The sequence below is a fragment of the Manacus vitellinus genome, unplaced genomic scaffold (assembly GCF_001715985.3).
Source record: "Manacus vitellinus isolate BGI_N305 unplaced genomic scaffold, ASM171598v3 scaffold_57_pilon, whole genome shotgun sequence".
Taxonomy (NCBI): domain Eukaryota; kingdom Metazoa; phylum Chordata; class Aves; order Passeriformes; family Pipridae; genus Manacus; species Manacus vitellinus.
Window position 1 is genome coordinate 3,337,047 of NW_021940666.1, and position 26,282 is coordinate 3,363,328.

At 38.2% G+C, this 26,282-nt stretch overlaps 1 protein-coding gene across 1 annotated transcript in view; it reads left to right on the forward strand.

The window, feature by feature from the left end:
- SHANK2 (SH3 and multiple ankyrin repeat domains 2) overlaps positions 1-26,282 on the forward strand; it is a 324,279-nt gene that overhangs the window by 8,572 nt on the left and 289,425 nt on the right. The window contains exons 2-3 of the mRNA XM_018081844.2: positions 8,267-8,327; positions 21,420-21,639. Coding sequence (XP_017937333.1) covers positions 21,436-21,639 — 204 coding nt within the window. The 5' untranslated portion in view covers positions 8,267-8,327; positions 21,420-21,435. The remainder of the gene's footprint in view (positions 1-8,266; positions 8,328-21,419; positions 21,640-26,282) is intronic.

Consider the following 26,282-nt stretch of genomic DNA (forward strand, 5'->3'; position numbering starts at 1 on the left):
TGGATGCTCAGCTGGAGACAGCTCAAGTCAAGTGTCCTTTCCATAAAATGTCAGGAGCTGCCTTCTTAGGGGCTTCTTTTCCTGCTGTAATTCTTCTGTAATGAAAATTTCCGTGTATTTTCAGCAAAGGTAAATAAGCGTTGCATAATTTGGTTGATTGGCGTGGGGTTTTATTTGCCTGGCTTGAGAACTCCAGTAGGATTTGTGTACATCTGTCAATTTTATTCTCTTTTCTCCCATCCCTTTATCAGAGATGTGTTTGCCTGGGAGCAGTGACTTCCCTGGGGGTGGTGGGTAGTTAACGTGACTCAAAATTCATACCTGATTTTTTAAAACTCGGATTGTGATCTTAATGCATTGCTTGCATGTGCTTAAATGTGCAGAAAAGGCTTATGAATTTCTAAGTTGTGGAAGCTTTTATGTTCTTCCATTTGTTGTGCTTCTAGTTTCATTGAACCTTGGTTGTTGCTATAAGGGAAAGAAGAGAATAGTGTCTGAACTATCCATTTAAAAGACTATGCAATGTCAGTACAGATGCCTCAAATCTGCTCCCACTCTACATATCTGCTGCGTTAAAGCACATAAATCAGTTGTAATATGAGCCTAATCTTATTAAATATTGTCCAATGTATATGGAGATAATCCCATTTAGCTCAAAAATTCATGGGAATGTTTTGGTACTTGCTGTGTCAACTTTAAGTTTCTGTAAACTGTGCTTGTGTTATGAGGCTCATGTTTCCTTGTGGTTTTATTTCCTCACTGGTTCCCTTCCAACTCACCACAAGTAAATCCAGGGCTGGATTAGGAATCTATGTCCCAGATCTTATTGGTGTCTTCCTGAAATCTGCTACAAGGAAAGCCTCACACCCTACACCTTTAAAGGGCATCCTTCCCTGTACTGTCTCAATGGAATAAAGAAAATGTACCCCTGGTGATATGGGAGAAGCCAAACAACCTGTATTTTGAGAGGCAACACACAAAATTTTTTGTGTTTTTCACTTTCTGTTGCTTATTTTCCTTGTAATTTTCTCCATGAAGAGACTGCTGTGCACCCTCAGATTAATTAAGCCTGATGAGTTTCTTGAGATCACATGTCTACAGCTCTTAACCTTTGTGGCTTGTTGTGTTTATGGTGACTTACTTGCTAAACCTTAATGAAATTTTAAATTAGCACCTATGTTTTCTTTATTATTGAGATGATTGTCATGGTATTTTTACTAAGAACAGTTTAATCTTCCACGACAGGTTGGTATAATTATTTGAAAAGTATTTGACATATATTACACTTTATTGTACATTTCTATGTCCTTTAAATACTGCTAGTGTGATATAAACTGATTTATTCCCTTTGATAACGGCAAATGTTTTTATTAAGAGAATTTTTAACCCAACCCCCCACAGACTAACAATCCTGTCCACCTAGACCAACCTAAATGTGGTACAGATTGGGAATGGATTGACCTGTGTGTTCGCTCCAGTGGAGCTGCAGGCAGGACCTGGCAGTGGAATAATTCAGTTGTGGGCAGGTCGTCCCTGCACAGGTCAGCCTGGTTTCTCTCCCTTTCATTATTCCATCTTTCATCTCTCTTCACTTAGTGTAGCTCAGCTAACAAAGTTAATAGATTCCCATCTTTCATGGAAATTCCTGTCTTTAAGAGGATGATAAAGAAACAGAGGCTGCAGCTGCCCTGAGTTGTGATTTATAAGTGGGGGCAATGATCTCCCTCCTGCTGTCACAAGTGACAAGTGTTTCCACAACACAGCAGTGATTGTTGAGATGGGACATGTAAATAAAACAGAGCTGTCTGGGCTGCTTAACACAGCAAACACGGCACTCTGCTCCTGGGAGGGGATTCAGACTCTTTCTTCCTTCTAGGTAACTGGAATCTGTGCATTCATCCACTTCTTGGAAATATTCTTTTCTCTTTGGTCAACAGCTGGTAACATTTACAACCCTTTGAAAGTGCTGAATTCTAAAAACCCAAACCTTTGTTTGCTAAATACAATCAATAGGTTTTCCTTTGTGATCTAAGGCTCAAAATCCAGCTATGGGATAGGTAGAAAATGGGTGTAAATCTTCCTTTGAATCACAAAGTTCTCCACCACTCACAGAACAAAAGACTAGAAAATTTGCAGAGCAAAATTTAGGGTTGAATTCATTGAGTTGGACAGATCTGGTGAGTTACATGAAAAATTACATCCAGGGTGAGCACCTCCTGGCTCTTGGAAAAGCTTTTATTATTTAGTACATGTCATGGATTTTTGCACTATTTGGGAAATGAAATAATTATGAGCCATGAACTGAGGATGGCACATTTTTCTTTCATCACTGATTGCTGATAATTTGCAGCAGTACTTATTACTTTAATTATATTGCCATTTTATGTTTAGATAAGCATAGGAAGGAGGTATTTTTTTTTCCATATGTGAACATTTTTTAAACCTACTACAATCAGGCAACCAAAATGGAAGATCTGATGTTAGACCTACTTAGAATGAAATAATTCTTTATATATAGGCTTTTCTAATATGGGTCTTCACAAACTGTTTTGGAGTGGAAATGTTTAATTTTAGAAATGCTGAACACAGACATTGAATAGGTTGCACATAAACTATTAGCAAGACATCCAGATACTTTTGGGGGAATGAAAATGATTGTTGGCTGTGAACATTTTATTCTTGAACTTGAATTTAATGTTTAGCCAGAGTTGCAGTTGCTTTAGTAGCGAAGAACCATCCTCTAATGAGCTGCCAGGTGTACAAATTGCCTCATGTGGTCTCTTCCTATTTGAATTCTCCTTAGTTGATGACATATTCCAGGGCCTCAAGAATCCTCATCATACAAATTAAACCACGCTTTGCTTCAGGTGATTCTCAGTCCAAGTGCTGTTTAAATACTTTGCAAGCCCTTCTGATCCTGACTATTCAGTGTTTGCCCTACAGGGACCTTTTTAAGGAAGGTTATACCACCCGAAGTAATCTGTTAGAGAAGACAAGAGTGGTATGATCTGAATTTGGGGCCGTCCCACTTTATGAGAGGAGAAGGGAAATCAAGAAAACTCTTACCATGAGGGTTCCTGCTGTGGCTCCTGTACTTGGGAAATCTCTGGCATAAAGCAGCACAGTGACATGTTGGATTAAGAGTTCTGCAAGACTGTTTGCGCAGCAGGACTGCCCAGCAGCATTTCGAAGGATTTCTAACTGTTACAGTGCTTGTCCCATTTAAAGCCCTAGACTATTTGTTTTCTGCTTAAAAGTGGGATATTCTTGTATTGCAGACCAGAATTCTGCGTAATTTGGATCAGATAGTTGCATTCAGCTTATTTTGAGATAGTAAAGCTTATGAGTTTACTTGTGAGTTGCTGTACTCCACATTTATTCAGGCTGATCAAACTGCTATAGCAAATATGTAGAATCCTGACTCCTGCTGTCACAAGAAGGAAAAGGTCATTATCTTCATAAACTTTGCACCTTGTCTTCCCTCCTCCTCCAAATCTAGGGAATTGGAAGAAACCATTTTGTGCCTGAGTGGGAAACAGTGGCTGAGAGATCCCTCCTGTACCTCTGCTTTGCATTTTTGTGGAACATCCCTGTTTTAGTGCTAATTTGTCTCATTTTAGCATATTCTGGTGGACAGACTCTTGATGCTGCTTTTTTCCTGTGTCTGTTAAGTGTCTTCAAAGAGCCGAAGTGTGGGACTATGGAGATTCTCTGTCTTTAATGTATATGAAATTAAGAGTACACATTTATATTGTCTGGATTTGAACAGGAATTAAATTTTGTTTGGTTTTTTGGTTGTTGTTTTGTTCTTTTTTTTTTTTTTTTTTTTTTGCTGCTGGCATGAATTTGCTGCCATAAGCAGTGAATAATCTGAAGCTACAAAGCATCTGGCATTTTTGAAGACCATTCTTTGCTACCACACAATATACAGGCATTTAAACCATTATGTTTAGGCTACTGAAGAAAAAAAGATGACAGTAGTTGAGCATAGCAAAAAATTAAGAGAGTCACAAATATGTGAATTCATTCCAGTAAGTGTTTGAGCAGCTGTAGATTTGGTATTTATTCTGAAAGGGTCCATGTGGAGTTCTTTCTATTCTGAATTTTAATTATATGCCCAAATATAGTGTCTCCTGATGTATAAAATAACTATTTTTCCACTTCCTTGAACTGTTTTCCTGATTCTGTTCACATTTCCACCTCGTGACCAGACTTTGTTTGCTCTGGCTTTATATAATGGCAGGATTAGCTGATAGGAGTCTCTCAAAATCTCAGATAGCTCTTCTCTTGCTACATTCATTTTTCAGCTCTTTGCTTTGTTCTTTGCTAGTCTGGAATTAAATCAGGTTTGCTTGTTATGTCTCTCCCAGGCAGGATTTGAATCCATCATATCCATATGTGCTTGGTCCTAGTACTTACCTCATTTCAACTCTAGTTTAACTTGGGGACAAGTGCAGAATTCAATGTGTGTGTTTGGGGACTGTTAGTATTGAAGACATCTGGAAGTCTCTGAGTATTACTAAACTAATGGACTGCCTGGAGCTTTACAGTGCAAAGTGCCTTCAACTGCCTATAAATTATATGAGTATACTGTTAAAGCAGCAGTTGGTACTTTAATGCATCATAACTGCCCTGCTTTAGCATTTTTTTTACTGAACTAGGTTGTGTAAATTATTCTCTAATCATGTGAACTCTGTTGGTATTCATGTTTTGTAGACATCACATATAAATTACCTTTGATTTCAGAGGCATATGTGCTAATAAGAGGGTCTTCATGGTTGATGACATCTTTGTGTACATGAAAATAGAGAAAACAGGGTGCTGTGGTAGCATTAAGGGTTGTTTGTGTTCAGAAAAGTTAAGGTTAAATTAATGACATTTGTTGTTTGGAGTTGCATTAATTAAAACGTGCTAATCCTGTCATTGGATACTCCCAAATGCTTCATTTTTGGGTGTTTCAGCGTATCCATTTTCTGTGCCATCCTCGTAAATGTACAGAGATGGGGATTTCTCTGTGGCTGTGCAGGCATCTGTGCTGCTTGGTCAGCTGGGAGACACAAACTGGGAATGCTCTGGCATTGAAGTAGTGTGAAGAAGTTATGCAGAAATATTCACTCGAGTTTGCCAGTAGGGTTGTATGGTTTTTGTTGACTCATGTTTGTGTGAGTCAGAATAAATGCATGTTGTATAGGCATGACTTGTCTACTCAGTAGTAGAATTTACTTGAGCTTTGCTGGTTTTATTTAGTCACTTTTACTTTTCTAGATGTGCACGTGGCATAGAGAAACACCCACAAACAAGGTTAAATCCCTGTTTAGAAAACTCCTTAAACATGTTGCCATGAAAAAAAAAGGGATGCAAAAATCTCGACATTTTAATTCTGTTTGTTCAAATTCATACAAATACTGGAACATTTCTTACTTTGGGAAAAGATTTGACCTGTATCCTTTTGGGAATGTTCATTCTGCAGCACAGTGGCACAGCAAGGGCTTTCCTTCAGCAGTGGCAGCAGCTGGGTTTGGGAGGCAGTGTCCTGTTTAATTCACCGGGGGGAAAAAGAGCTGAGGAGAGAGAGGGGACTATAAATACTGCCTGGCTGCAGCTCTGCTACTCCCTGAACCAAGTTGCTATTGCTGCAGTGTACACTGCAAAAATGTCACATCTCCTCACTGTGCAGCACTGAATGGTGTGGAAATAGCCAACTGCACCCCTTACCTCTGCTTTCACTTGGACTTACAGTTTGGGGTTTGTAGTTTTACAGTTTGGGGTTTTATAGTTTTACAGATTGGGGTTTTATAGATTAATTTGATAAAGAAAATGTGACTTATGTGACTCTCCTCCTTATCCATCTCCTCCTACTTTAAAATGGCTCTTGAATTTTCTGTTCAACTTCCACTAAATTTTCTATAGGAACGGAAACTTTCGAAGGTGTTACATTCCCACAAAGGTGTTAAAAATGGGAGATTTGGTGTAGGAGAGGCCCACACTGGAGCTCCCAAAAAGGAAAAGCATGTTGCCTGTTGTGTTTGGTGTCTCCTCAGGGATGAGCCTGTGCAGGGCTGTGTTCTCTTGTCCAGCCATTCATGAAAGCCACGTCTGGAAGGGAAACCTCTTGCAGTAGGATGTGCAAGTAACCAGGGATTTCATAACGCAGACATTTATTTAGGGATGCATCAGAAGCTCTGAGATAAAGAGAAGCTTCTGCTCCACTGATCCTGAGCTCAAGGAGCTGGAAAAACAGAATCTGGGAGGGGATTGAGTTTTTGTCTGCCAGAAGGGAGGACAGTTGCTCACTCTTCCAACGATGGTGTCTTCACTGTGTAACCTCACCCAGCCTCATTAAGAAGCCAGGATTGGCACCATTTTTTTATTTTCTATAAATTTCCAATACACAAACACCCTTATTAAGAGAAATTTTCCCTGGTCTTGGCAAAGAAGAGGTTTTTCAAGTTGATTTTCTTATCCTTAGGATTGGCTCTAGAGAGCACAGTGAGAAAGAAGTTAACATCCAAAATGCAAAATGGGTAATTTCTGTAAATAGGAGAATTTGGCCTCCACAGAGAACAAACTGATGGCATTCTCTTCCACAGTGACATGCAAAAATTCCCTGCAATGAATTCCTATCTGTAGCTTTTATTTATGGGGAATTTTTAGTAGCTGAATGCTTAACATTTATGTTGCTGTTGTTAATTTGGTTGTTTACAAACAAAATCCAAAAATATTTGCTGTTGCTCTGGTCATACCTTTAGTAAATCTTAGCAATATTTGTCCTAAACTGACCAAGGTATAAATCTTTCCTAAAGCCAACAAAACCTGGTTTTGGAGTATGTTGAGCTGATGTGTCAGCATTTGAGAGCAATTTTGGCAAGTTTCATCTGTGATTGATATATCCAGTCCCAAGTAATTCCTCCTCTGTCTGGATCCATTTAGAAACTGAAAGCTAGTGCCTGTAAAAGAGATGGTTCAGAAGTGGAAGCAGTTTTTCCCATCCCAAAGATTATGAAACCTGTTAGTTTGATTTATTTTGCTTTACTTTTAATCTGCTGCCTTCTTTCCTTGTATGGATTCTGACTTTTGCCTGGTGAGAAACAGCTGATGAACTTTCTTACCGCCCTTTCTTGTAACCTTAATGATAGTGGAGTTCACATTTACATCTCCCACTCCAAAAATGCAAAACCTACCAAGTTTAATGTCAAATGCAGCTGACATTGGTAAAAAATACAGTAGTTCAGTGTGGGAAATGTCCTTCAATAGCTTTTTTTGTTGTTGCTTCTGTAAGACAGTTGTGCAGAATTATGCAGGTGCTGGAGACAGATTTGCGAGTATTTTCTTCCTATTCCAAACATTCTGAATAGCTATGTTTATTTTTAGTAAAATACATCAAAGTCTAGCTTTACTTAAAATAAAGTGTCTAAAAGAGAGTGCCTGTTTAGACCTCTTATTGTACTTAGAAGTAAAAGATGTAACATGATCTAGTTGTATTTTTTTGTGGAGTATTGTACACCAGACTACCCCAAAAAGTAAAAAAAGGTTTGTCAAACTTGCTTTTGCAATGGAAATCTCTGGATTTTCCCTTCCATTTATATCTGTAAAAGGAGGAAATATATAACAGGGAGGAATTTTTTCAGCATGAGCTTCTACCCATCAGTGAAGACATTAAAATTTGAATCAAGTCATGCACTTCAGGGATAGAAGTTATTTGGATGTAGACTATGCCTGCTGATCCAGGAGGTGGACTGGCATGTCTGATGATTTGGGGAATCCCTTTAGAGGCCTGGAAACAGCAGACCCTAATCTCTGGATGTCAGCTGGACTTGGGGAAAAACCAAGCATCTTGCTGCTCAAATTTGGGTTGTTCACCAGCTACACATTTCTGGGATGCTCAGTGTTCTGCCAAGACTTAAATCAAGGAAGATGTCAGAGGGAAACAGCAGAGCATCGTCTTTCACCTTCTGTCAGATCTGGCCTGAAATTATGTCTTTCTTGATAACCCAAAGAGCTTATTTTTGTCTTAGTACTGACTTCATGCTGCCAGAAGCACTCTGGAGTGAGTGAAGTCACATCAGGCTCTGCCCTTGCAAGGCTCTCCATAGTATTTTTGTTACAGCTTGATGAATATGTTGAAAATTTCCAATATTATAAACTTCCTTTCTCTCTCCCATCAAAATCTTCATGCCTGCATTCTTGATTTTAAATAGGGTGGCCATTAGGTTGCTTCATTTCTTTCTCCACGTGTAAATCTTTACATCTTTCTGTGTTTCTACAGGAATCTGAGATGAGGGTGAACTAGATTCTGATGATCATCTTGCTGTCACCTGTAGTGACAGGTAAGTGTACCAAACTAATTTTGTAATGAAATTGTTGAAGTTATTCTGGTCAAGTGGACAAACCTGAAAAACCTACAGCCCAGGAACTTCACCCGTGTGTGGTGCTGCATTCTAAGGGGTGTTTCAATGAAGAGATGGCCAAAAATGCCTGAAAAATCTGCTTGATCCCCAACAAGGAAAATGTTCCTCCTCCTGGTTTCTGGTGTTGGTTGGATCATGAGAATGATCTCAGAGCAGAGGAATTTGCAGCTTAACTGTGGCCTGGAGTGAAGGTGGCTGGCACATCTCGTAAACTCATAACAACTCTCCTGCTCTTCCTCCTCCTCCTCCTCCAGAATGTGCTTTAAATATGAACTAGCAGGTAGACTAATTTATAATATTTCTTGTATTAGACAAGATAAACACTCTTTTTAAAAATTTATTTAGGGGCAGTTTATTAATGGAGTCACTGCAAATTTGCAACTGATATTAAAACTGGATAAAGAATTGCTGGGTTTCTGTACTGTAATACCTTGTACAATTAGGTGAGAACTGATGGACCAGTGAGTCAATGTAGATACACTGTGCTACACCACAATCATATTCCTTTTTATCTTTTGTTTTTACCTTATCTGCTGCAATTTCAGTGTTTTCTATTCAAAAAGGCTTCTAGTCTTTATATTTATTATATTTTTTTTTTATCTTAGCTTTGCTGTGGTTCTTTCAGAACACAATTTAAAAAGTTTTGGTAGTACTCTGGGGACAATTTAGTGCTATTTATGCAAAACAATTTCTTAAAGTGACATTATTTTCTTGGCTTCCAGTTCAATCATTACAAAATAAAGAGAAACATTAAACTAGAAATCAGAAAACTAGAAGAAAAAGGACACTGATTTGAAATTAGGTTTCCTTTGGTAAAGCTTGATGCTTCTCTATGATCTGCAAACTAAAAAACTCATTTTCTCTGTGATAAGAGAAGCTGAAGGTGCCTTGTCTTGCACTGGCTGCTGCAGTGTTTTGTGTTAATGCACATTATGGGCACAGATCAAAGATTGGATAGTGAGTCTTAACAGTACCAGTACCTTTGGATGAGCACTGGAAGCAAAGAGAAAATAGAGAAACAATGTAAAATGTGTGAGATTTATTGCTGTAAAGTGCGTAGTGACATGAAGTAGTATAATCTGAGAATAGCAGTATAGTCTGAGAAAATGGGAAAAGGGGAAAAATATTAATAAAATATTTGTACCTTAAAGGCCAGTACAACAAAAGTTTCTGGTTTATCAGGGCATTTAATAACTGACTGTTTGCTTCAGTGGCAGGGTCACTATCAAAGATAAATACACCAGTCAAAAGACAAAGGTACAGAAACAGGTGTGCAAATTTGGATTTTAAGTATTGTATTTGATATTGTGCTGAGTTGATGGGAATAATTTTTTTTGTTGGCTGAAACGTTTAAGTGAGTTTGCAGTTGTGGTGAGGAGCTTTTCAAGAGTCAGGATGGTCTTCAGTCTATGGTGTGACCAAAATAATCCATCAGTCACTCCCTGATAAGGGATGTACACATTTGAATTGCATACAGAAGTGAGAAAGTGTGGTGAAAGGAATTATATAAAATAATTCTAGAACAGGAAAAAAAAATCTCAAGTAATGAATTCTTAAATTATATACTCAGTGTGGGAAACAGAAAGGCCTCATCAGTGTGTGGCTGAACTACTTTTCAATTAAGTCTGAAGCATAAGGAGCAGCAGTTACTCATAACTACCTTTGGTGAGTTATAAACACTGAAACAATGTTTAAAATATAGATGTGATTGTGGAAGGCCTTTGCTTACCTTTTCAGTCTTGTTTTTTAGTTTTTTTGAATGTCACTCTTCCCCGTTGACATTCACTGCTGTCCCAGTCACTGCAGACATTCCTGGCTGAGCACGTTGTGAGAGCCAGCAGTGACAGTGGGGTTTGTCACAGGCTGTGAACACTTCTCTGTGCTTTACATGCTGGGAGTGGGTACTGAACTGGTACTTTCATCCCAGGCCTGTGGTTTTCTTAAAAATATTATTATTGTATGTCTTCGCTGCATGGTTTTGAGTCTTTAGGTTAGGTGGTTTTGTTGTGGGGTTTTTCCCCCCCTACCAATACCTATTTAACAGCTTTTATTACACTATACAAAATATTGTGCATAGAATCCTGGAATGGTTTGAGTTGGAAGGGACCTGGGAGACCATCTAATTCCTACTCCCTGCCATTGGCAGGGACACCTAGACTAGGCTGCTCCAAGCCCCATCCAACCTGGACTTTAACACTGCCAGGGATGGGGCAGCCACAGATTCTCTGGGCAACCTGTACCAGGGCCTCACCGCCTGACTAAACAATATCTTTCTAACCTTAATTTCTCTTCTTTAAGTTTAAAACCATTCCTTGTCCTGTCACTATCTGCCCATGTAAGAATTCACTCTCCCTCTTTTATATAAGCTCCTTTTAAGGAGCATGTAAGAAAATTCAACTCTGATATACAGAAATAGTCCCTCTCCATGTGTGACTGGAAAACCATGTGGAGAAGAGCAGTTTAGATTTATTAAGGACTGGGGAAAACTTTTGAGGTGAGGCAGCTAGTGATGGCAAATGTAAAAAAAACCCAAACCAAACATCTGTGATGCAGACTAAATAAATGTGGCAGAACATTAGGCAGACATAAAACCTAATGGCAAATCTCTTTCTAATGCTTGAATTGAACAAAATATGTTTCTAGTTTTATGCTAATGCTGAAAAGAAGGGCTTTTCTCTCTCTGTCTCTGCCTTCCTTGTTCCTGCAAACAGCAAAGTGGAGTGTGGGTTTTGTAAATCTCATTAATGGGTATGTCCTGAAGGATTTGGTTCATATGATGGGCTTAATTATTTCCTTCCCTGCACAGCTGCATCCCAGGGTAAACAGAGCTGCCTGGATGCTGTTCCTCTCTTCTAATGAGGTGCAGGGATACACAGCTCTGACAGCAGCAACAGCAGCGTTGGGAAATGAGCTTTGCATGGGAATTGTTCCGATTTACCAACACACAGAGAAAGATTTGGGCAGCAACTAGGAAGAAGTTAAGCAAACTGAGAGGTGCATCTTATAAGATCACCCCAACCCCCTGTTCTATAGAAGACTAGGAGTCCTTTCAAGCACAGTATTACTGGGCATCACTGCTTTTCATGCTCCCACATGGATGACCTTCCCAAAAGTCTGACTGTCAAATCCTGTATCAGCAGCTGCTTGTTACCTACAGAACATTAAGTAAGAACTTTTACTAAATGCTTTCTCCATGACAGAAACTGATAGTAGTAAGCCTGGAGTTCAAGTGATGATGTTTTTTCTATTAAGAATATTTTAAATCCTGATTCAATCAAGATTTTTTTTTAAATGCTTTTATATTCAGTTTGCGTATCTTGATTAGACTGGGATAATTTCCATGGCTGGAATCTCCGATGTGTGCTGTCATAAAATTATAAATGGTAATGAATTCACTTAATCAGGTCTTACAGAGGTACAATCAACATGAAATCTAGTCAATTAGAAATAAATTTGTTTAAAGTATTTCTGGTTCTCCAACAGCCTCATTTGAGGGCTTGCATTACCCGTGTCTGAACTAGAGACGTACCCAAACAGATAGAAACTACACTTTGGAAAGAAATCACTGTGATATAAATAAATCCAGAACGTCTGGTGATGCTGAAATGTACCTGAATCTCTGTTATAAAATGACTTTTAAGTAGTGAAAGCTTGAAGAGTTTGTTACAAATCTGTATTTTCAAACAATAACATTCTTTCTGGTTTTTGTTTCCCTACTTTTGTGCAGTAGTCACAAACATGTCTCTCATTCTGTTTCCTTCTTGCCTAAGAAGTTTTTATTTCTCAAGCTGTTTACTGAAGATAATTAAACATTGATAGTCAGTGAGGAAATTGTCTCTTTTCATCAGTTTTATTGTCTTGTTCACCTAAATTTTGGCTAGCTAAATTTGGTAATAAAGAGTTTCTTATCTATATAATGAATAGAATCAAAATCTCAAAAGTCAAGAAAATAATTCAGTTCTACAAAAGTGCTGTGCTGCCTGGGTCACCTGGGCAGATCATTAAACCTTTCATCATTCACCTACAAAATCCTAAAGAATGTCCTTAATTGTGCCGTGAGCACAGGTTGGAGTTTAAGTTAAAGTCTAAGATGTGCTTGGGAAATAATGAAGCAAGATGCAGATAAGGTCAGCGGAGTTCCCTTTTATAAAATTTCCTCTGGAAAAAAAAAGTCAGATAACTTTTCTGCAATTGGGGTAAGAGAAACCTGGAGACCATCTGCCATGGGAAGCAGGGATATTTGCTGCACACACACACAGATGGGCTCAGGGATAGTGAGGACACAGCATGTGGCTTTACTTTCACTGCAGTTTGGCTAAACCAAGGGCTGGGCACCTGCCCTAGTTCTCCAGTGTGTGCATCTTCCTGGGTCACCATTTGTTTGTTGCTTCCCTCTTGATTAAGAAAAGAAATTAAGTGTGTGAAGGCCAGGTAGTTCTGCCCTTCTTCCCTCTCTATTAGTGGTCCTGAAGTCAAGACTTAGTCTGGCTCAGCTACTCAGATATTTAAGCTGAAGCTGAACTAGACATTTATTCATCCACGATATTGCCCGGTGTAAAAATAATGGTCACATCTTGACCCATCTTTGTCCAAGTTTTCCTGATCTGAGGTCCCTGGACCTCATATTAATAATTCAAATGAACCCAAACTGAACAATGAAACTCGTCTCTGCATTTGACAGCTTGGCAATCTCCCATTACAGAGCACTTTGGCACTGGCACAGATTCGCAGACCTGGAGAGTCTCTGTGCTCCCAAATCCCACCCACTAGGCTGCTGAAGATTTTGGGTACTTGGTGTCCTTTACAAATTTCAAGGGGTGCTTCCCCGAGGTTGAAATATAAATGAATTTGTTGAAACTAAACAAGAAAAAAATTCAACATGCACAAGGAGAAGGAGTAATTGATTTTTTTTCAACCAGCTCTCAAAGATAACTGATAGTTTAATAAGAAAAACAATGCATCTATTTGAAGCTTTGCTTTTTTTAACTGACGTATTATTTCTTTGATTAAACTAATGCAAACCATGAGACTATTCTTGGAAACACAGCAAATAAAATGACACAGTAGCCCCCACAGGATCACATCTGAGGAAAATTCAGGTTAAACTTTGTAGCAAACTCTAAATGCTAATCCATATGTGAGGAGAAGAGGGAATCTGCTTCATTTACTCTCAGGACTTGATCTAATCTACATAACAAGACACCAACAGTGCTTCTCCGTTAATGCTTAATTCCATTTGTATTTGAATTATCAGAAAAATGCTTTCTTTACAGATAAAGAGGAAAAAGGTTGATAAGCATAAAATACAAATTAACAAGCAACAAAACTGCTTTGTCCACCAGGGATATGAAACTGAGGTAAATATGTGCAACAAGCTTTGATTTTTTTTTTTTAAGCTCCCATTGTAAATCTTTTAAAATTCTCTTATGTCCTTTCTCTTCCAACATACTATAATCTTTTTGATATTTATGTAGTGAAGTGCAAGCAGAGCTGGAAGCAGAAAAGCTAGAAATAAAATTGCTTGGCCTACGTGCTTCTGTTTGGTAAGGAAATTTGATGGGGACCCCAAAATGACCTTTTTATCCATTGTTTATAAATAGATAGTGACTTTTAAAAATTGAGGTGATGTAAGACTTCAACATTAGATAAAGAACAAGTTATAGCTACTCACATAGTACCATTCTTGTATTAGATAAGTGAAGGTGAATATTTTCTTTCAGTCAGTGTAACAGCTGCATCGGGAGCGTATTTGGTCATAGAATGCTTCCAGGATGGGGCATCCACAGCTGCTCTGGGCAAAATCTAAACATTATATGACAGCTCCAACCCTACTTTGAATTTATGAGTCCAAGAAAATATATCTCAGATTTGAAATGAAGTGAACGTTGGTACATTTCATTAAAAAGTGGTGTTGTTTTTCATCCTTATTTAATTGCTACTTTTTTAGCTTCTTTTGTTTAGCATCTGTTTTTTGTGTTTTAGAATTCTGCATTGATACATCCTGAATAGAGGTATTTTCAAACTGAAAGTTGTTTTTACAATTTAGTGCATACAATTGCTGTAGGATCCAGTCTCTTATTTAATACTTTTGAAGTGCATTATGATTTTTCAGTAGATAAAATATAGTGTCCATTGCAAGCAGTATTTAAAGAGTGACTTAGGAGTGCTGTTGGAAAGCAGAAGTTCTAATAAGTGTAAAAACTAGAGGCTATGTTAAAACCAGCTCTAGAAATGAACAGAGCCTGGAAAATCCCTGCCTTGGGGCTCATGGTGCTGGATTGTAATTCCTTGTCTGGAAGAATGACCTTTAAATAAAGGTCAGGCAGAATTGCACTGGAAACCTTGCAGGGGCTTAAAAGAAACCACTTAAGAACTTATATTGCCACTGGGATTTGGCCTTTACTGTAAACTTCACTAGTTAACATTTATAAATACTTGCTATGTTTTCTGTATTAATATACTTGATTTTTTTTTTTAAGATTTTTAACCATTTTAACCGACTTTGCTGTGCTAAATCTTTATGCCTGTTTCCCCTTTCTGCCACCAGGTTCTGTTTTCTCGTGTAAAAATCCTACTTCAAGTGTTTTTCACATTGAACTTCAAACATTCAAAAGCTTTTTCTACATCTGCTTCTCTGCCTGTCATCCAGCCTTCCCCATTCATTACAATAAGTTGCTTGTCTCCTATACTCTTTGTATTTCTTCTTCCCTAAAATGTCTCTTTACATCTGCCTGATTGAACTTCAGCCTTTCCGTGAAGAGACCATGACCAGCTGAATAGTTTACAAGGAAAATAAATACTAAGTAGAAGAGACAAAGAACAAAGGGGAAATTTAGCATCCAAAGCTAGTTGGAAACCAAAGAAACTTTTAGAAAACCCTCCAGTTTTTACAGAAATAGGCTGTGTGTGCAGATTTTGTATGTGGTAATGGAGAAGTACATATGACAAAAAAAAATAAATTCTTACAGTGTGAGCTTAAACCCCACTTTGATCATATGATGTTGGTATTTAAGACTCTAAATACCAGAAGTTAATGGGGCTTAGCCTCTTCTTGGCAAACCTATGTTGTGCAAATATACATGAAAAAGGGATAACAAGCTGCCTCAGAAATAAAAGGCAGCTTCAACAATTTATTCACTCAATTTTCTCCTTCTTTTTCCCTAAAAACAAAGAATGTGGTAAAGTCCCACTCTTTTGCAAAACCATTTGTCATTTGTGCTTAAAATCTATGCTGAAACAGGGCAGTAAGAAGAATTTTCTGAACTGGGTGTGAGCAAATGGATATGACCACTGATTTTCAATTCTGATTTCAGATCAGTATTTGACTTTTGAAGTAAGAAACTGAGAAACAGCTTCAGAGACAAGTACAGGAGGAATTTTCCTTGTCATTCTGGTACATGAACACTTATGTCAGCACACATCTTCTAAAATATTTATTTGGGAGTTTTAGTTATTTAACAGAGAGATCAAAAATACATAACCAGACAGTGTAACCAAAGTGAATTTAAGAATTTAAGGACTGCTCTAGGGGGAATAAAACTGTAATTAGGGGGGCTGTTGTCCCTGTCTGGTGGGACTGGGGGAGCTCCAAGTGCCTCATCCCCCCTGAGCTTTTGCTGTGGGCTGGTTATCATTCTTTGCATGTGTCCTGGTTTTCTTCTTGTGGGTATTTTCTTTTAGGTATTGCATTTGCCTGGATGAGTTTTGTATCAGCGGATATTTAGGTACTAATAACATGTTTCCATGGGGGTTGATCAGATGTCCTATTTATGCAGATTTCTTTCCTGTCACTCAGTCAGTGGTGTCTCAGATTCACTTTTTGCTGGCAAACATTAATCCTGCCTTCGGATAAAGTGGTTCTGCCCTTTTCAAGCCCTGGCTGTTCCCTTCTGGCCCTCTGCCATCTTCCTCCTGCTGCTTCTGCAAACATTTGCATAGTGATCCAGAGATGTGATGGACACTGAAACCAACCTCCCAAAACATAAAAAAGCTGGAGTTTAACCTGGGTCGGTGTTTTGTTCTGTGTCGGTGTTTGTGTTAATGCGGAGATTAGAGCAGTCTGGGAACAAGAGTGAAGGGGTCTGGGTGTGAGGGACGGTGGGTTTGCTTCTTCAGGAGGCAGTGCTGGTTAATGCCAGCTTTAAAGTAGGAGTGCACTCATCAAATTTGAACTCATCAAATTGCAAACTGCCCTTTGGAGTTGGTCTTCAATTCAAATTTTCTGCTGCATGACTTCTGCAGAACTGTGGAGAGGTGTGAAATGCATGGTGTGCTGGGATTGTACCCCCCGTCTTCAATCTGAAATGCTTTTTTGTTTCAGTATTGCTATAATTAGAAAAGGCAATGCTTGATCTTCTCCAGAATTTTAATTTAATAACTTGTTGAGCTGGTTCTTGAGCTGATATATATAATCCTTAGTAAAGCCACAGTTTTAGGAGCTCCTGGCAGGTTCTACACAGACAGAAATCTCTTTCCTGAATAGTTTTTCTTCAGAGTTAATAATTAAGTACCTCTTTCTAGCAGTGACTGTTACTTTAACAGCAAACTTTTCTCACAGTCTGGTTAATGGCCTTACTCAACCTAAACAATGCCGACTCTGTATTCCAGATATTCCCACAGGTAGGTTTTGAACTCGCCTGACAATAGCAGCTTGGAGGGCTTCTCCCTGCAGGCGACAGGGCTGGTATTGTGCAAATGGCTGTTTATATAAAAATAGATTGTTCTTATCATGACTAGGAACCAGTGACCCTTGAATTTGAAACTTTGCTCTGAGACCTGGCCTTGTTGGCCTTGGACAAGGTATTTGATCTGTGTCCCAGCTGTATTTTAAAGAGAAGAGAACTCTTAACTACTCTGATTAGTCCAAATTTCCAATCCTGTGAGACTCTAACCTGTGTTCACATGAAAAAAACCAAAATCTCACAGGTCAAGGAAAGAACTTTATCCCTCTATGTCCTTTATTGTAGTTTCCCTACCAAAATTTAATCTTAGTTTTAGGGCTACATACAATATATGGACTTAACATGGAACAGATCTTTTAGAGCAGCTTTTTGTGTCTGTAGAGATCACTATGTTCCATATTTACCAATGTGAAACTAGACAGGAGGGTTTGTTACTTTGCAGGATCAACAAAATTGCACATAGCCATAATTAAGTTGAAGACTTTAAAACATGATTCTTTGTAGTGGGCGAGTGTTTTGTGTATCTTATAATAGCACGTGGGTTTAATGAAGATCCCCTGTGCAATGTGTGTCCCCATCGATGATAATTTAAACCCTTTCATATCAAGTTTCAGCCCTTTGCTATCAAGTTTATAATAAATTTAGACACACATGTTAATTAAATTAATTTCATGTGATGTTTAACAACCACAAGGCTACAAAAAACACGAGTCTGTCACTGCTCTTGCTTTTTTCCCCTACTGTGTCAGTTTGCGCTCACCAGAGAACACCTTCCAGACAAAGTGAGCTCTGGGAGTTGAAATTCTTGTTAATTCCAGCCTTTTATAACGTTCTTTTAGAATTTTTTTTCTTTTTTAAAGAAAAAGGCAATTTGATGGTCATACCACTTCCCCATGGTTTAGACTGGTTTAAACTCTCCTTAATGGTATGGTGGTAACAAATAGCAGGATAAGAAGTTCCTGGAGAATTTTGTGAAAGACAGAGGAAAAATAAATCTAAAAATAGCATCTGCAAGGGGAAGGCAGCAATCTGAGCTCAGCTTATTTCATCTGGCCTGTGGATCTAAGAAACATAACCTGGCAATAGCAGAGTAAACATCCCAGTGCTCCTGCACAGGTAAAGGGCAAAGTGCCGAGGGAAAAGTACAATAATAAGGGTGAGCATATGGCCATCCTTTCAATCTTTCATCTTCCAGCTGTTTTTCAAGACCCTCCTGTGTCAGAAGTGGTGTTTAAGCAACTGGAGCTCATGCTTGCTTTGTTCAAGGGACATGCAGGGGCCAGGGCAGGAAAGCGTCCAGGGCTGGGACACACTCAATGCACAGGACCTGAAAAATGTGGACTGAGCGTGAGAGGTGGAGCAAACACAGTTGGGGTGACAGTTTCCATCATGAGTTTATTTCCAAGTTAATTTGAAATTTGCTTTTATTCATTTACAGAGAAACGTTTCTGCACTCAGCGCTTTTCTATACTAAAAGCAGCCACTGATGCTACAAAATACAATCAGGTTAACTATGGGAGGTGTGTGATCTGTTGCTTTTTTAAAGAAAAGGAAAGAAGGCATCCAAGTAATACTTAATCTGTATTTTAGCTATATAGCATCCTTTTGAACCAATGAATTGCCAAGGGATTAGGAACCTGGGATCCTATATTTTCATTTGCTGTACGAGCCTAAGTAAGCCAGGCAACCTGCCTTTTTCTGAAGTAAAGGTTTGGTTGTGGAAAATTATTTGGAATATCACAGGGAAAAAATTGAAACAGTTTCTGAGTGATAACAACTTCCCTGTGGGAGCTGTGATAATGAGCTTTTGTGGTTATGAAATGGTGATATTTTCCATTTTCATACAGTTTAAGAGCCAAACATAGGTTTAGGGAGACATCATAGAATCACAGAATGTTCTGAGTCAGAAGGGACCCACAAGAATCATCAAGTTCAACTCTCAAGTGCTTGACCTCTGTTCCTGAGCAGGCTCTGCCCTATGTGGGACCTGTACTGGTGTAGTTTGTCCAGTATTGGAATTGTCTTCTTTAAAAACTGTTTTTAAATCATCTGCTTCTCCATAGTGCTGGTGGGGCTCAGGTTCTGTTCTTTTTGCCACTGTGGATACAGGCTTTCATTATCCTTTCTGTGGTTACTTGTGTATTAGTTTACTTTAATGTATATTCCAGAAAACTAGGTGGCTTGTGTCCTGTTGATGAGTCTCCAAGGAGTTCTTTGTCCCACTATTTATTAAACTTGAGGGCTTGATTCCTGGGAGCTAGTCCTTCAGGCAGTGATTTCCCTTTCTTATTCTATAATGAGATATTTCTGAGTAGTATTTGAGTGAAAATCCACTTGCCAAAACCTTTGGAAGTTTTTTCCTTAACTCAACTCTTTATTTGTATGCTGTATAATTGCAGTTTACAGCTCTCTGTTGAATCCATTGCCCTGGAATATGTTGCACTCACAAATGGCTTTAGGGAGAAACAAAACATGTGATTGTCTTTATGTCTTTTTGCTCACACTCACTGGCTTCTGATGCCCTTAAACAGTGTTTATTGCCCTGCGATATTTTGGGTTCACATTTTTTAACATTGGTAGATAAATAAAGAAGCCATCAAAATGTTTAGGCTTTTTATTGGCTTAAGGTGCTTTGGAAAGCAACATTAATCTACAGTTCAGTGAAGCAGCAAAAAAAAATGAAATACTCCCTCAAGAGTTTTCTTTTGTAAATAGGGCCTTGCATTAAGCTGCTGTGAACTGGCATGCTTTCAGATTTCTGAATGCACAGTTTTGTCTTCATTAGTAATTATAGCTGAGGGTAATCACACTGGAATTATTCTTCATCAGAAATAACAATAAGGCTTGATGATGTAGGGATGTGATGTGCTTTGGAAGCACTTGCCCTTGACCTCAGGATTCGGACCTGTCCAGCACATGGGCACCTTCAAATCCTGAGAGTGGCACCTTTGATCTCTGGAATCACTGCCTTGGAAATGACCAGGCTCTGACGGGGACTGACTAATCTGGTCCTGATATTTGCTTGGCTCAAACTGAACTGTTAAACACAGTGGTAAAAAACGTTCTCTTAGTCCTTGCTGTTGTTTGGCTTTATTTGCTTTGGGGGATCTGGCTGTGAGATCATTATGGAAAACATATACTTGGATATCTCAGTGCACTCACCTGCTAGATGAGTCTCACCTTGGTCAAGTCAGTTTGCCCTTCTGTGCTTTACTTTTGCTTTAATGTCTCTTTTTAAATGTGAGTTGACAGTGGAATTGGTTGTTTGGGGTTTTTTTTGTTTGTGGGGTTTTTTTTAAATTTATTTATTTTTTCTTTTCACTGGGGTTTTTTTTATTAAAAAGCAGAGAAATTGTCTTGGAAGGTTTCTTAAGGAAAAGAATGAAAAACAATGATATGTTTTTCTGACCTCTTAAAAAACTGAAAAAAATATATTGGTACCAAGCACTGCAAAGTTCATGATAGTCTTTTAGATTTTTTTTTTCACCCTCAGTATAATTTTTATCCTCATTTTTCTGTAGAATAATAACTTTAATTTCCTGGAGAAGCTTTGAGTTTGTGGGACAAGAAAAATTCTATTGGTGGTGTAGCTGGAAAAACCCAGAAGGAAAATATTCTACCATTCTTACTGTGAGAACTTTGAATGCAAATGTCTTTAGTTTGGACTAAAATTACTTTCATTTCAGCCTAATCTATATCACAGATTAAAAATGTTTCTAAACTCTGTATTTGAGTGTGTTTAATAGCCAGATTTGGGTAGTGTTGATAGAAAAGGATGTTACGTGAGCCACAAAACACAGAGCAACATCTGCGTCTGCCTTGCTCCCTGTAGTATTTCATATTTTGGTTAATTCCACTGTTAGAAAAAACTGACTTTTGCTGAAGCCTCACCTGTGCAGTTTCTCAATGTGTACAGGATGATGTTAGTTTAGCACTTATATTAATTTCCTGAAATGTCTTTTCACTGGGAGAAGGAGATTTCAAAGCCAGACCTTGTTCTAAGTACAGTTTACAACAGTGCTAGTTAGGACTGGCTTTCTGGATCCTTTGGGAGATTGGGTGTGCCTGGGAAGAAAGGTCATCTTACTTTTTATGACTCTTTTTTGCTTCTCCTGTCCTTCCTCTTCTGCAGTAAATTGGTAGCCAGATTTATTTCCTTTACATTCTGCCTCCCCACATAATTGACAGACAGAAATAACAGGAGGATAAACCGTAAAACTCCCTTGTTAAATGCATGTTATTTCCAAGAAAGCAAAACTTTGTGGTTGGTTAATCTTTAAGACTTTAACTATAACTTATTTTTTTTCCTTTTTCTCCTTTGTATTGGCAGGGTAAAAAACTTGAACATGCCTCGTAGCCCAACATCAAGTGAAGATGAAATGGCACAAAGCTTTTCTGACTATTCTGTGGAATCTGAATCAGACAGTTCCAAAGAAGAAACTATTTATGACACAATTAGAGCAACTGCAGAAAAGCCAAGCAGCAGAATGGAAGACAGTCAGAGCAACACATTAGTGATTCGAATTATAATACCTGACCTGCAGCAAACGGTAAGGCAGATTAAAAAAAATAAAAAAATAAAATTTAATTATTAGCTTTGCTACTTCAATCTGCAGTAGATCTGTTCTCTTTTCTTGTGATTTTTTACGACAGGTAAAATTTATGCTGTGTTTTCTTTTAATCTCTACACTTTGTACCCCAGTGGTTTATCTGACTGATTGCCTGACCCATCCCCTCCAAGGGAGTGGATTTAGTATGTTAACTTGATGAAAGCTGTGATCATAAAGCAAAAAAATATGTCTGTCCTGCATTTGGGTAGAAGAAGAGAATTAGGAATCTCATCAGAAGAGGAAGATTGAATTCAGAAATCACATGTTATCTCTGTGAAAGCCTCATACATGTATAACCCCACTGGATTCTCTCTTCTTATGAGATTGTGATTGACACTCGACTGGGGTGTAGCAAGAGGTCATAAAATTCTCTCTCTCTTTACCGTATTTTTTGTCTTTCTCTGCCACCCTCCCATAAAAGGACATCCTTGTTGGATAGCTGGTGGCTTTTAGAGCTTAAAGATGAGGAGAAGCACAAATAAATCTTTCTTTCCTCCTTTGCTGCTGTGCCTTTATTACACGGTTTTGTTTCTCAGACTTCCACCCAGAGAAATCAACATCCTCAGCGTGGAGGAAGAACAAAGGGTGGCATCAAACTGTTCCACAGTTTTCACAATGCCATGAAGTTGTTATTTTATTCTCTCCCACCTCCTCACTGCTTATACTGGAAACATCAGAGAGAATAAAATGACCCTTTCCAGATTTTCGCAGAGGAGTCATTTGTGAGTTAACCTGTGGAATTATGGGTGTAGGGATGAAATTGGGGACTTTTTAACTAAATATTTAATCTCTCACATAGTACAAAAAGAAGTGAAAAGACTTTTCATTTGTTTAATAATGTCTGATTAATCGAGTAAAAGAGAATAAAAAATGTTTTTTTAATTAAAAAAAGTATCTTGAATGTTCCTTAAGTATTAGAAATCTACAGCCCAAATTCCTCTCAAGGAGCTATTAAGTCATGTTTCTTTTGTGGTTGAATGTGTAAAATTCGAGGCCTGGAATGTTAGGAGAATAAAGGTGGAAAAGTTTGTTGTTGTAACTTTACAATCACTGTCCTCCACAAGTGCCATGATAGGAATAACAGTATCATCCTCAAAAAGGTCTTGGGAGTTACTTACTGATTCTGTCTGGAACCATAACTTGTCCAAGTTTGTGATTAATTGTCTGAATTACCCTGGTAGACATCAGACTTTTTTAATTTCAAAGATGATTATAAAAACACATTCATTTTGTGGATGTGTGCCCCATACATCACTCTGTGCTGACATTTAAGATCTACATCACACTGTGCTGCCATTGAAGATCTATCTCAGATGAAATTATTCCTTTCTTTTTAATTAAGTTCATTTTTGGAGTGATAGAGATGGCCTGTCTGCAGGCTGACAGGGGAAGAACTGTTTTGACAACGTGCCCTCAGGTGTGGTTGGAGCTTTCTTTTTAAAGCCCAACCTACAGTGCTCAAGAGAAATCAGTATTGGAGCTGGGGGAATTATCTCTTTGATTCTTGCACTTAAAAAATATCTTTTAGATGGGGATTGTGGTTGGAATTGCAGTACCATCCATGAGTTTATGTGGTATGAGGTTAAACTCTATGAAGAGGAAGGGGTGAGGGGCCTGCTGTGAGCCACACATGGAATTTTGATTAAATTCTGGCTGCAGCAGCCATCACCTTGGGTCTTTCATTTCAGTATTGATTGAAATACTGAAATCCACTGTTGTACATCTTAAATCTAAATGAATTTTGCCAGTAGTGAAGTCCTCAACCAGGATAAGCTCTAACTGGACATGATTAGGATTTTATTGATGATTTTACCAGCTTGCTCTATCTGTGACCGTGTCAGTGCTCAATGAATTGATCCACTAGAATGGAAATATTAGCTTTTCTTTCTAGGTTTACTCTGATGTTAAAAATCAGAGAGATTAGCTTCCTGAAGCCCTCTTATTTCATTACTCTGTGTTTTAGAGTTATTTTATAGTTATTTAGAGTTATATTATAGAGATAGTTATTGACACTATTGAGACTCTTTTTTTAATTAATTTTTTGCAGGAAATGAAATAAACCAAAAAGCATTTTTGATTTTGTGTTTCATTTGTTCCTTTTTATTGCTTTACTTTTTTTATTTTTTTTTCCTTTTCAATAGGCTCTTAATGAAAAGTACCTGGGTTGCTTTAAACAAACAGTTCTATAGCAGATGATCTATTTCTGATTTAATTTATTAGATCTTTGTACAGAGAATTGAAACCTGGATTCAGCTTAGGAAACTGGTGGCTTAAATGTGGGGTAGCAAACTGTGGAGAATATTATAGTTTATGAACTGTTTTATAACTACAAGCCAGAGCCAACATACACCCCATTTCCTGTATCATTACAATTAATTTAACATACAAGGTGTTTAAAATTAGTCTGTTTAATCAAAGAAGCCTGAAATGACATGATTTAGTTTTATACTTTTTTAGTTCTTTAGTAAGTGTTATCCTATATTTGTTTAAAAGAAAACAAATTGAAGGTTTTTAAATAAAATTCAGTCCCCTGGGGAGCTATCACTAGGATCCCCTTAGCCAAAATCACTATGAATAAAGTTTGCTCATCTGCAGTGGCTGTGGTATAAATTGCCTTTATTTCATTGCAGGTGTGAGATAAGCATCAAACACCACAAATAGGATGCACTGCTATAGAAAACTTTATACATTATCACCCCTTGTAGCAAATCTGTCTTGCTGCCCTTTTAGTCTCAATTGAAACTTTTAAAGATCATGTAAACCTTGACGAGTTCATACAAAGCCCTTAAGAACACTTAGTTTTCAGTTCTTTTTTGTCCCCTTTTCAGTTCAGGTGATAATTCAATTTATTGAAACAATGCTTTGTAGAAAGAATAATTTCTTATTACTTCTGTGCATCATCTGCATTCAAGTGTCACCCCTAGCACAGGAAGGAGTGCTAGGAGAATATTTAAATGAGCCACTGAAAGATTTCCTGAGCTCAGTGAAATTACTGAGGGAATGGAGAGCATAGAAAACCCTCTACATCCACAAATACATTGATAGAAGAGTGGGGCAAAAAGCTGTATTATTTGGCATTTAATTTCCTGATTTAATAAACTAGGAGGCTCAGCAGGTGTGATTTATTTTGACCAGAAGCTTGTTTGCATCCAGCTCAGAGGGCTCAGGCTTGACATGACCCCAAACACCTGCTATGGAGATGGAAATGCCAGGTACTGAGAGTAGTTCCTTCCCTCTTTGCAGTATTCAGTTGTGTTTGCCCTTAAGGTGGAGATGCTTCATTCCCAGGGCAACCCAGTTCAGTGTCACACTGCCAGGGCATGGATTGGTGGCAGGTTGGAATCCTTCCTCCCTGTAAGCAAAGCTGGCAGTCAACAGCCCCCAGTCTCCTACCTTGTGCCTAAATCTATTGTGCCTGAAGGCAATTGTGCTTTTGCCTGGTGTCAGTCATCTTTTGGACATTGAAAATTTGGTGAAGTGATGTGTTTGTGCTTTCCTCTCTGATGCCTGGCATAACTTCCCCTTCCCTGGACCTTTTTGGTCAGAATCCCAGCTAAGTCATCTTGTATCCATTTCTTTTTTCAGCCTATGTAGGAACATATCAAAAGTGATTCTGCCTATAAGTGGAATGAATCTGGCTCTCCTCCAGTAACTGTTGTCAAGAAAATCTCCTTTGCATGCATGATATTCTGTCAGGGATGATGTTCTGTGGCTAAAATTGCTTTTTTCACAGATATGGAGATCAGTTCTTTCAACCAGTTGTTCTAAGGAATGTTTTCATCATTTCATATAAAAATTTCAATATTTTATTATTAACAAACATGGTTGTTCCACTCTTTTGTTTTACCCTATATTTACGTTCTCCCTTTGGGTAATGTTTTAAGTTAAAATGCTCAGAATCATATTTTATTTAATTCTGATGCTGAGATGGGATTAGGTCTTCTGAAGACTTCTTTCAGGTGGTTTCTGCCCATCTGTTTTACTGCTCTACTGCAGTAATGAGAATTTATTGACTCCAAAATGTTTTTTGGTAAGTGGCAGGTTGGTAAAGCAATAACATAGCCTGTAGATACTTCTTGGTGTTCTATTTCTGCATTGCTTTTTATCCTTTTGCATCCTTTCTCCCTTCCTCCCCCCCAGTACTCACTAGGTTTTGTTTGGTTTTGGTTTTTGCTTTGTTTTGCTTTTTTTTTTTATGATTAAGATTCTTTTCCTTTAGTGTTTTTCTTTTTTCACTAAAACTCACATTTAGTTTGTGCAAGTTTTACCTCACAAAGGCAATTGTCACAATTGCAGCTTAAGTCCTTGTCTCAGTTAAATGAGATTGAAGTGTTTTGCTAAAGAGGATGAGTTATGAGGAAGACCAAGCTCCTCCCTCTAAGCAAGTGGAAATCCAAAATTAAGAGACTCCGATTGAGGAAGTATGGAGAAAGAAAAAAAAACCAACAGCCCCTTATTAAAGGCTATATATGTACTGGCAGATCAAGAAAAGAACACAAAACCAGCTAAGCACTACTCCTGTACCCAGCAGTCCCCCCCAAAGGAAACAGTTCAGCACTTTCTGCCTTTGGGCGCCATTCTCA